We start from the raw sequence: 12682 nt of genomic DNA, 5'->3' as shown, positions 1-12682 counted from the left end.
CTTGGAGCCTGACCACAACCAAGTAGATTGTCTTCTGAGACAAAAGTATTAACATCCTCTATAGGATTCCTCTATAGGATTTATTTAAGAAACCAGAATCTCATAATATTCAAAATGTCCAGGATATAATGATTATTACTTGGTATATGAGAAAGTAAGGAAAATCTCAACTTACATGGGAAAAGGCAGTTAAAGAATGACAATGTCAAGATGGCAGATATATTGGAATTATCTGACTTTAAAGCAATAACAAAAAGTAAGGGTACACAGTCTGGAAATAAGTTGAAAGATAGAAAGTCTTGGCAAAGAAATACAAGATGTGAAGAACTAAATATTAATTTTAGAACTGAAAAAATAAAATAATTGAAATAAAATATCTTGCTGGTTAGGCACAACAGAAAAATGAGGACGATAGAAAATAGTGTACTTTGAAAATAGTCGAAATTATTCAATTTGAGTAAGAGAGAGAAAAAGACATGAAGAGAACCTCAGGCATCTGTGGTACAATAGCAAAATGTCTAAAATTCATGTCCTTGGATACCCAGAAAGAAGAGAGTGTGGTGCATAAAAAATATGTGAAGAAATAATGGCTGAAAACTTTCCAAAATTGGCAAAAAAATAAAAACAAAACCCCACAAACTTACAGATCAAGAAGTTCAGCAAACCCCAAATAAGAAACACCCACATAATAAATTGCTGAGAACTAAGGACAAAAAAACAATAAAATCTTGAATGTAGAAAAAAAAATGATGCACTGTTTATAGGGGAACAGTAACTCAGATGACTGCAATTTCTCATCAGAAACAGTGGAGATTAAAAAGGAAGTAAAATAATATTTTTTAACTGCTGAAAGAAAAGACTTTTCAATCAATAATTCTATATTCAGCAAACATATCTTTAAGCATTGAGGATGAAATAAAGACATTCCAAGATAAAGGGAAACTAAGAGACTACGTCACTAGCAGACCTGTTCTTAAAGAATTGCTAAAGTAAAATTTTCAGACAAAAGGGACATACCAGAAAGAAACTTATAAATATCTGGGTAAATATAATTATTTTTCTCCTCTTGAATTCTCTAAAATATGTTTGAAGGCAAAAAAATTATAGTGTTGATAGTTTTTAATGTATGTGAATGTAATATTAATATATAAAGAGGGAGAGGGTAAAGGGACCTATGTGGTTGTAAGATTGCTTCATTTCACTTGCCATGGTAAAGTGTTGACTTTGAGGAGACTGTGGGAAGTTCTGTGTATGTATTGTAAGCCCTAGAGTAATAATTAAAATACTATACAAAGAAATATAGTAAATATCACAACATACAAATTTAAAGTGGAATACTAAGAATTGTCAAATAATCTACAAGAAACCTGGACAGGGGAAACAGGAAGAAATAACTGAAGTAACAAATAATAAAATAATCGATATTTAAGTCTAAACATCTAAATAATTATATTAAAGTTAAGTGATCTAAATACATGAAGTAAAAGACATAAATTTTGAGCCTGGATCAAAAACACCTACCCAAATCTGTTTTTTACAAGAAATTGACTTCAATTCCAATGATAAAAATAACAGGGCTTCCCTTGTGGCTCAGTGGTAAAGAATCTGTCATGCCAGTGCAGGGGATGGGTTCAATCCCTGGTCTAGGAAGATCCCACATGCTGTGGAGCAACAAAGTCTGTGCACCACAACTATTGTGCTGCTGCTCTAGAACCCGGAAGCCACAACTACTGAGCCCACAATGACTAGAGCCTGTGCTCCACAACAAGAGAAGCCACCACGATGAGAAGCCTGCACACTGCAACTAGAGAGTAGCCCTAGGGCAGCAACAAAGACCCAGCATAGCCAAAATAAATAAATATATATATTTAAAAGTAGAGTAATAGAAAATATGTATAATGCAAACACTAATCAATGGAAATTTGGACTGGAAACAGTGTCAGACTTTATTTTTTTGGGCTCCAAAATCACTGCAGATGCTGATTGCAGCCATGAAATTAAAAGACGCTCCTTGGAAGGAAAGTTATGACCAACCTTGATAGTATATTAAAAAGCAGAGACATTACTTTGACAACCAAGGTCCGTCTAGTCAAGGCAATGGTTTTTCCCGTGGTCATGTATGGATGTGAGAGTTGGACTGTGAAGAAAGCTGATCGCCGAAGAATCGATGCTTTTGAACTGTGGTGTTGGAGAAGACTCTTGAGAGTCCCTTATACTGCAAGGAGATCCAACCAGTCCATTCTAAAGGAGATCAATCCTGGGTGTTCATTGGAGGGACTGATGCTAAAGCTGAAACTGCAATACTTTGGCCACCTCATGCGACGAGTTGACTCACTGGAAAAGACTCTGATGCTGGGAAAGGTTGGGGGCGGGAGGAGAAGGGGACGACGGAGAATGAGATGGCTGGATGCCATCACCGACTCTGTGGACATGAGTTTGAGTGTACTCCGGGAGTTGGTGATGGACAGGGAGGCCTGGCGTGCTGTGATTCATGGAGTCACAGAGAGTCGGACACGACTGAGCGACTGAACTGAACTGAACTGATGGCTCAGATGATAAAGAATCTGCCTAAAATGTGGGAGACCCAGCTTGGATCCCTGGGTTGGGAAGATCCTCTGGTAAAGGGTGTGGCTACCCACTTCAGTATTCTTGCCTGGAGAATTCCATGAACAGAGGAGCCTGGTGGAGTACAGTCCATGGGATGGCAAAGAGTCAGACACGACTGAGCAACTAGCTAACACTTTGACTTTCATATATTAATATCAGACAAAGCATGTGTGTGCCTGCTTGCCTGGAATTCACCAGGCAAGAATACTATAGTGAGTTGCCATGCCCTCCTCTAGGGAATCTTCCCAACCCGGGATTGAACCTGCATCTTCTGCCTCTCCTGCATTGGCAGGCAGCTGCTTCTTTACCACTGTACCACTGGGAAGCCCCCAGACAAAGCCAACTTCAGAGCAAAGAAAATTACCAGGAAAAAATAATGCATTACATAATGATAAAAGAGTCAATTCAAGAAAATGAAAATGAGTTTGCCCCTAACAACAGAGCTTCAAAATACATGAAGAAAAGCTGGTAGAGCTAAAAGGAGAAACAGACAAATCGACAATTATAATTGGAGACTATATTTAAAAACTCCTCTCAATAATCAATTGAACTAGCAAATAGTAAGAATAAAAAAGAACCAGGGGACTTCCCTGGTGGTACAGTGGTTAAGAATCTACCTGCCAGTGCAGGGGACACAGGTTCAGTCCCTGGTCCGGGAAGATTTCATATGCCATGGAGCAACTAAGCCCGTCCGCTACAACTACTGAAGCCCATGTGCCTAGAGCCTGTACTCCACAAGAGAAGAAACCACAGTGAGAAGCCCATGCACCTCAATGAAAAGTAGCCCCCACTTTCCTAAACTAGAGAAAACCCAGGAGCAACAATGAAGACCCAGCACAACATAAATAATTTTTTTTTAAAGAGTAGAGTTGAATAGCCTTATCAACCAACTGGATCTAATAGCCATATAGAATACTCTGTGTAACAACAGCAGAATACTTACTAGTTTCAGGTACATATAAGACCTTCACTATAATAGATCATATATGGATGGGTCATAAGCGTTAACAAATATAAAATGATTGAAATCGTACAAACATGTTCTCTGACAAAAATGAAATAAAAGTTGAAATCAGTGATGGAAAGATAATAGGAAAGTCTTCAAACACTAAATATCACACTTTTATGGGTCAAATAGGAAGACCTTTCAATCAATTGGGAAATATTTTGAACTGAATAAAAGTGAAAATACAACATCTCAAAATTTTGCTGCTGCTAAATTAGTGTACTGATGAACATTTATAGCATTAAATATTTATTTTAGAAACACGAAAGGTCTGAGGTCAAAACTCTGAGCTCTTATATTGAGTAACTAGAAAAGAAAGAACAAAATTAACCCAAAGCAATCAGAAGGAAGGAAATAGTAATGAAAAGAGCAAAAAACAATGAAATAGAAAACCAAAACTATGGAAAAATAAACCAGAATCTTATTTGAGAAGATTGATAATGTTGATAAACCTCTAAAAAGTCTCACAAGGAGAAAAAAAATGAGACAAATTACCTGTATTCAGAATGAAAGAGGAGCTTGATTGTGGTGATCATTTCACAGTATATAGGTATATCAAAACATCAAGTTGTATATATTAAATGCATACTGTTTTGTCAATTATACCTCAGTGAAGCTTTTTAAGAAATGAATGAAAGGGGATATCACCAGAGACCCTGCAAGCATTAAAAGGATAATAAAGTTCTATTATGAAAAAAATGCACACACAAATTCAACAACTTGGATGAAATAGAATAATTCTTAAAAAAAAAAACAAACCGAAACTACCAAAACTCATGTAAAAATGAAATAGGATAATTTGAAGAACCCTATGACTGCTAAAGAAATTGAATTTGTAATTTTTAAGTCTTCCCCCTAAAATCTTTAGGGCCACATGGTTTCACTAGGAAATTATATCAAAGATTTAAAGATGACGAAGCCTCAATATGAGTCCTGGGTCTGGGTTTCATCAAGAAATAGATTCCAGGTCCTTGACACTGCCCAGCTTCATCCCTGTTAAGCCCTTGGCTTTGAATCCTGCTTCCCAAAACCAGTGCTCCAGGGTCATGCCCTCTCAGAGGGTGACAAGCCATAGTATTTGTCATTCACTGGTTCATTTTTGTGAACCTCCTATGTGCCTTGGCCTATGAACATTGCAAAGGTAAATCAAACTGGTTCCTTAATCTTTGAGAATTTACAGGGAAGACAGAAAGACAAGATAGCAAATTAAAACTGCTAATGTTCTTCATAATGAAAAAGCTCCCAGAGAACCAGCTAGTTTCACCCCAGCTCACACAAGTTTTATTTTTAAGAAGTACATGGCATTCCTCCTCAGATCTCTACCCAGTTCCAGATGCAGACACACACACACCGTAGTGTTTAGAGACATCAACCTTTATAGTTATTGTGTACCAAATCTAACCCTGGACCTGAGCTGGGCCCTCTTCGTAAGGGAGGAGTTCAAAGATTAGCAGATGAAACGTGCATGAAACAAATAACTGCCACAGAGAATGAGGGTATAATGATAGAATTAGGTACATTTGCCGTGGGTACATCGGACAGGAAGCCACTTAAATTTTTAGGGATGGAGAAGGGAGCTCAAGGGCTTCCCTGGTAGCTCAGCTGGTAAAGAATCCGCCTACAATGCAGGAGACCCTGGTCTGATTCCTGGGTCAGGAAGGTCCCTGGAGAAGGGATAGGCTACCCTCTCCAGTATTCTTGGGCTTCCCTGGTAGCTCAGATGGTAAAGAATCTGCCTGCACTGTGGGAGACCTGGGTTCAACCCCTGGGTTGGAAGATCACCTGGAGGAGGGCATGGCAACCCACTCCAATGTTCTTGCCTGGGGAATCCCCATGGACAGAGGAGCCTGGTGGGCTACAGTCCATGGGGTCGCAAGGAGTCAGACACAACCGAGCGACTAAGCACAGCACAGCACAAGGGAACTCAGAAGTCTTCAGAGAAGAGAAGAAACTTGAGGGAAGTCTTTAGGGAAAAGGTGTCCTACAGGTGAGCAATGAGAAGATTGAGAATGTCCAGCAGAAAAGAAACAAAGTGGTTATAAAATAGCACAGAAGTCAGTATGGTGTCAGTGCTATAGGATGGAGGAACCCAAGAGATGAGCCTGGAGAGACAGACCTGGCTCTCCTGCTGAAAGGCCTCACTGATCACACAAGGGCCTGTTTACTTATTCATTTTCATTCTTCATTAGCTTTTGTGGAATATGTGTCATTGGCACATGGTATAAACTTCGTAAATTATGAGAAGTATTTATATTAAACTTCACCCTTTCTCTACTGCCCCCATCCCATTCCTCTTCCTGAAGTCAGTTCCTGTAACTGGTATGCTGGGCATCCTTCTAGATCTGTTTTCTGTGCATTTACAAGTATATGTGTCTGTATTTCCCACACACGGGTGATGTATGATATTTTCCGTCCCAATACCTTGCTTTTTTATTTGGATATTTATTTTACTTATTTGGGATGTGGGTGTACCAGAATTCATTGAGTTAATCCCATATGGAGGTAAGTTAGATCATTTCTTGCTGTTTTTGTAGTTGTTCAGTCAGGACTGCAGCACGTCAGGCTTCCCTGTCCTTCACCATTTCCCGGAGCTTGCTGAAGCTCATGTCCATTGAATCAGTTATGCCATCCAACCATCTCAGCCTCTCTCGTCGCCTTCTCCTCTTCCTTCATTCTTTCCCAGCATCATACCTAGTCTTTTGCTATTGTAAACTATACTGCAACAAATATCCCTGTATGTATGTCCATTTGAACATGGAAGTATTTCTATAAACTCTTAGGAATGGGATTTTGGGGTCAAAGAGTGTATTTTCAGTTTAAGTAGGTAAAGCCAGATTGCTCTCCGTGAAGGCTGTGATGATGCCTGTTTCCTCACACCCTGGCAGGCAGAGAGTATTCTTCAAATTCTTGCTGTATTAGGTTGGGGCTTTTAGGCTTTAACCTGTAAGTGATGATAAGTGATGATGACTTATCATCACTGAGAGGCTTTTAAGCAGGGGAGTGTCACAATCAGATTTATATTTTGGAAAGATCAGCTGGGCTGCAAATTTGCAGAGGCAAAGACTAGAGTCAGAGACACCAATTAGGAGGCTTAGGCAAGACAGAATTGTTGGCAGCTTAGATTAGGCTCTTGGCTGTGGAGACAGAAGGGAATGGATATTGAGGTAGTGAAGTTGTAGGTTCTATAGGACTGATCAGTTTAGGGGTGAGGGGGAGTGAAGATAGCTTTAATTAGCAGTTCCATTCATGGAACTTCCCTGGCGGTCCAGTGGTTAAGACACTGCTTCCACTGCAACGGGTGCAGGTTCGATCCTTAGTCCAGAAACTAAGTTCTCACATGCCACAAGGCAAGGCCAAAAAAATAAAAAGTTCTGTTCACGTGAGCCATGTGTGCAAAGTCAGCATTTCCTTTGTAAATTTAAAGCTCTCATGTCCATATTAATATTTCCTAATCCTAGAATATCAGAAGTAAAAAGATACTAACATTCTTCAGTTGGACTTAATATTTGATGGCTCCCGTGGGAAATAGATGGGGAAACAGTGGAAACAGTGTCAGACTTTATTTTTTGGGCTCCAAAATCACTGTGGATGCTGATTGCAGCCATGATATTAAAAGACGCTTACTCCTTGAAAGGAAAGTTATGACCAACCTAGATAGCGTATTAAAAAGCAGAGACATTACTTTGCCAACAAAGGTCCGTCTAGTCAAGGCTATGGTTTTTCCAGTGGTCATGTATGGATGTGAGGGTTGGACTGTGAAGAAAGCTGATCGCCAAAGAATTGATGCTTTTAAACTGTGGTGTTGGAGAAGACTCTTGAGAGTCCCTTGGACTGCAAGGAGATCCAACCAGTCCATTCTAAAGGAGATCAGTCCTGGGTGTTCATTGGAAGGACCGATGCTAAAGCTGAAACTCCAATACTTTGGCCACCTCATGCGACGAGTTGACTCACTGGAAAAGACTCTGATGCTGGGAGGGATTGGGGGAGGGAGGAGAAGGGGACGACAGAGAATGAGATGGCTGGATGGCATCACCGACTCGATGGACATGAGTTTGAGTGAACTCCGGGAGTTGGTGATGGACAGGGAAGCCTGGCGTGCTGTGATTCATGGGGTCCCAAAGAGTTGGACATGACTGAGCGACTGAACTGAGTATTCTCTAAACTCTGTTTTTTTTTAAATTCATACTGTTCATTCAGCATCCCATGAAAGTAAAAGTGTTAGTTGATCACTTGAAAAGCGTCCAACTCTTTGCGACTTCATGGATTGTAGCCTGCCAGGCTCCCCTGTCCTTGGGATTTCCCTGGCAAGAATACTGGAGTGGGTTGCCATTCCTTTCTCCAGGGGATCTTTTCAACCCAAAAATCGAACCCAGGTCTTCTGCATTGCAGATTCTTTACTGTCTGAGCCACCAGGGACAGCATTCCATATTCAGTAAAGTAGCTTTAAATTCTAGACTTTAGTTTATGTATAAAGTCTTTCATTATATAGTCTCTTTGCTCTTTTTTTAATTGGAATATAACTGCTTTACAATGTTGTGTTAGTTTCTGCTGCACAACATCGTGAGTCAGCTATAGTTATACATATATCTCCTCCCTCCTGAGCCCCTCTTCCCCCTCCCTGATCCCTCCCCTCTAGGTCATCATGGAGCACCAAGCTGAGCTCCCTGTGCTATATACAGCAGCTTCCCTCTAGCTATGGTTTTGTGTGTGGTTCTTCTGATACTTGGAAATATTTGTATGTAATAATGTATAATTTAAATTCTATATAATGTCTATAGTTTTACATTTAATTAATGTCTTTTTCTTTCTTATGAGTGGTGTTTCCACTTCTTCCCTATCTTTTTTTCCCTTTCATTTTCTCTCTCCTATTAGCCCAAAGTTGTATTTCTAAGTGGCTATCTTTATATATATAAATATCCTATATTTCTATAACCTGGGTTTTCAGCTTTAAATCATGCCTCTGAGTCCTAGCTTGTATAAGTGATACAATTAAGGCACTCACACCACTCATCTTGCTCCTTCCCCTTCTATGCTAGTTGTATCTTTTCTGCATTGTCAGGGCATAAGCATTGACATTCTGATCTGCCACTCTAAACTTTTTTGGTTTTAGTCTTGATTAACCAGAGGGTTAACTGCATATTCACTGTTCACCATCAGTTGTTTTGCTGTGGTTTCCCAATCATTTTTTGGTTGACTAAAGTTTGTTCTCCAGTGATTTCCTCCAGGGCCCTGGGAACACTTATCCTTAAGCCCTTGCATATTCAAAAACAATTTTCTTAGCAACTTTCAGGAGGTTTCTTTAGGAGTGGTTTTTGTTGATGTTTTTTGAGATCTGCCTCCAGTAGGCTGTTCCACTTTTCTTTCCCTGACTCCTTTGGACATTTCTCTTATATGTCTTCTGCTGGATTTCCACCCAGTCTTCCACAATCCTACAGTCAATTTGATCTGTGTGCTTTTGGCAGTCCTCATCTCCCCATACTTTTTTGAGACTATAGGTTTTATCAGCCTCCAGTTCCACTAACAATGGAATTTGCTTTATTTTTTGTTTACTTAGTTGGTTTTGAGTCGCAAAGAGTCGGACACAACTGAGCAACTGAACTGAACTGAAGAGGGAAGAAGTAAATTACTGTTTAGACCACTGTGTTTAGATAGGAGGTCCTTTAATTATATTTAAATGTGTGACATTATAGTATAAAAGCAAAGAACTTGCAATTTGATGTTAGACACACCTGGCTTATAAACTCTACTGTTTACTATCTGATAATGGACAAACCACATTTCTTCTTTGACCATCAGTGTTATCTCTAAAAAAGAGATAATTCTTATAACTATTTCATATTGTTGTGAGGAATGAGGTAATACCTATATAATAAATGGGGGCCTAGCATAATGTTTTACAAATAATGGGTGTTCAGAGCGGTAACATTGTAACATATCATGGATCTCCTGGCATACCTGTCATTCACAATGACTTTAACCTTCTATGTCTAGCATTATATAATTGCCGCTCACTCAGCATTAATGGCGGAGAAGGCAATGGCACCCCACTCCAGTACTCTTGCCTGGGAAATCCCATGGACGGAGAAGCCTGGTAGGCTACAGTCCATGGGGTCACTGAGAGTCAGACATGACTGAGCGACTTCACTTTCACTTTTAACTTTCATGCATTGGAGAAGGAAATGGCAACCCACTCCAGTGTTCTTGCCTGGAGAATCCCAGGGACAGAGGAGCCTGGTGGGCTGCCGTCTATGGGGTTGCACAGAGTTGGACACAACTGATGTGACTTAGCAGCAGCAGCAGCAACATTAATGTTGATGTTACCCCCGATGCTGTCAAGGAGACCCTTCAGTACTCTCCCACCTCACCCATCATTCTCTCCAGAGCAGTGGTGCCACAGGAGAGGGAAAGGTTGATTGCTCAGAAGCCCTGAGAGAGGACACTCCCCTCCAAATGGTGGGAGTGAGGGGAGGGGTAGTACTTGAGCAGAGTCCATCAGGAAAGGCAGGATTTCTTCAGGGAGAGGTGGGAAGGCCCAGAGCTAGACCTGGATTCTGGATATTACTTTATCTGGATTCTGGGTTCAGGGGTTTGGTGGATGGGCATAGGACTTTGTCACCCCTAACAGGCCTGAGAAACCAGGTGGCCAGATTTCCATCACAGCAGTTGTAGTTAAGGCCCGAGGAGACTGGGACGTCAGATTGGAAAGAGAGCCTAAGGCACCTGTAGTTAAGTTCTTGCTTTTGTCCATGTGTTCCCAGGTCCAGGAGTCCCAGGCAACCATGGCTCCTGCATCGGCCAGCAGCAGCTCCGATCCAGTCTCTGCTGGTCACAGCACCTCTAGAAGTCAGGGCATCATTGAGCCCATGGATGCAGAAACCCAGGAGGACAGGAGAATGTCTGCAGACCAGAAAACAGGAGGCGAAAAGAATACAGAGGTAGACAGGAAGATGCAAGTGGATGGGAGGACACAGGGAGACCAAACAGAAGCCTCCCAGCGGACACAGGCAGATAGGATGACACAAGTGGATGTTGTGATGCAAGAAAGTGAGAGGTCAGAGTCTGACCGTAATTCCCAGGAGGATGTCATGGCACAAGGAAGGGTGGGGACGCAGGCAGAAGAGAGGACCCAGGAAGACGGATGGATGCAGCAAGACAAGGGGACACAGTCAGAGGGGAGCACTCCCTCAACCATGAAAGGTCATTCAGAGAAGTCGTCCATGACCAGTCTCAGCCCACACTCCAGAGCCCCCAAACGCCCACCTTCAGAGGATCCTAGGTCTCCTCAGGTTATTGAAGGCTTTGGACAGAGCCAGGAAGAGTTCTCTGTCCCAGACAAACCGGGTTGTATGCTCACATCTGACGAGACACCAGGACCAGCCTCTGGGAACCGGGAGGAAGCTGTGCTGGGTCCCATGGCGAGGGACCTCACTCCCAGGGCACAATTGCCTCCTGAGGTCTGTTTGGAGCAGGTGGGAGGAGAGCGCTCTGGAGGGCTGGAGTGGTCCGCTCCAGGGAGGGACAAACCAAGGGAGGGCCTGTTCCAGGGTCCAAGGGAGGAAGAGCTGGAAAGAGTGCCACCTGCAGCTCTGGGTGGCCATCCTCCAGGGGGCTTAGGCCCCGAGGGGCGCCCTCTGCCCTCTCCTCCTGAGGCTGGCCTGACTCGTCATTCCCAGGGGGGGCTGCCCAGCATCCCAGCTTTTCAGCCCAGGAGTGCAGCTGCTTTCCCGCCCTCTGAAGACAAGACCTTGCTGAGCTCTGCTCCCTCACTGCACCTGGGGCCAGGGACACCCAGCCAGAGTCCCCCTCCAGAAACCGTAGTGGCAAACAGTGAGGGGGCCTGCGCCAAGGTGCCAGATGTGGATGGGAGGACTTCAGGTCCCCGGACCTGTGATCCTGGCCTCATAGACTCCCTGAAGAACTACTTGCTTCTGCTGCTAAAGCTGTCCAGCTCAGAAACAAGTGGAGGGGGCCTGGAGTCTCAGGGGGAAGCTGCTGCTGCAGGTCCGGCGCCCCTGCCCACCCTGGCCCCCACTGTAGAAGTGGCCGGACTGAGTCCCCGAACGTCACGGCGCATCCTGGAGCGCGTGGAAAACAACCACCTGGTGCAGAGTGCACAGACCCTCCTGCTGAGCCCCTGCACCTCCCGCCGCCTCACCGGCCTCCTGGACCGTGAGGTGGAGGCTGGCCGGCAGGCCCTGGCTGCTGCCCGGCGCCCAGGCCCCAGCCCCCTCTCGGTCCCCGCCATTGTGGTTGGTGAGGAGGAGGGCCCTGGGCTGGCCTCAGGAGGATCCAGTGAGGATGAGGGAGAGCTTCCCCTTGAGGGGCCTGGTCTCCTGGAGGCCTCCCGGGAAAGCAGCATGGGTGGGCTGCTTAGGGAGGAGGGTGGTGGGCAGGCAGCCCCTGGGCAGGGCCTGCTGTCAACAGAGAGCAGCGCCCAGGAGCCCTCCCCAGAGGAGGAGGCCCCGGGGGAGGTGCTCCCTGCGGCGACGCCCGAGGAGCTGGCTCTGGGGGCCCGGAGGAAGAGATTTCTCCCAAAGGTAAAAGCTGCGGGAGATGGAGAGGCTGCCAAGCACGAAGAAAGGGAGAGCCCCTCGGTCTCCCCCAGGGGCCCCAGGAAGGCCCTTGCACCTGGGTCCCCAGGGACTCCTGGGCGGGAGAGACGCTCCCCGACTCAAGGCAGAAAGGCAGGCATGCTGGAGGTGCCACGGGCAGAGGAGGAGTCGGCAGCAGGAGACCCAGCCCCCAGCCCCAAAGCCAGCAGTCTAGATGCTGAACTGGCCCTGGAGGAAGGCAATCAGGATGCTCCGGCTAAGTCCAGGAAGGCCAAAGACCTGCTGAAAGGTGAGTACTGGGTATGGCCTCCCAGGAGAGGATGCTGCTGGGTTACCTGCCTGCTGGAGACCTGGTGCACCTCTGTAAAGGCAGAGGATGCTGCTGGGTTACCTGCCTGCTGGAGACCTGGTGCACCTCTGTAAAGGCATTCCCGTGTAATAATCCCATAGGCTGTAGAATCAGAAAGCTTAGTTTTTGTCCTGGTTCTGTGGCTTGGAGCTGATAATAGGACCAGCG

The 12682-nt window shown here is 44.3% G+C and overlaps 1 protein-coding gene across 2 annotated transcripts in view; it reads left to right on the top strand.

Moving 5' to 3' along the window:
* ALPK3 (alpha kinase 3) overlaps positions 1-12682 on the top strand; it is a 56345-nt gene that overhangs the window by 32469 nt on the left and 11194 nt on the right. For both annotated transcript variants that reach the window (XM_055417877.2, XM_088829604.1), the window contains one exon: positions 10372-12454. In XM_055417877.2, the coding sequence (XP_055273852.2) occupies positions 10372-12454 (2083 nt within the window). The remainder of the gene's footprint in view (positions 1-10371; positions 12455-12682) is intronic.

The sequence above is a fragment of the Moschus berezovskii genome, chromosome 21 (genome assembly GCF_049115385.1).
Source record: "Moschus berezovskii isolate FMDL1 chromosome 21, NW_MosBer_1.0, whole genome shotgun sequence".
Classification (NCBI taxonomy): domain Eukaryota; kingdom Metazoa; phylum Chordata; class Mammalia; order Artiodactyla; family Moschidae; genus Moschus; species Moschus berezovskii.
This window is presented reverse-complemented; position numbering and strand designations above follow the sequence as displayed.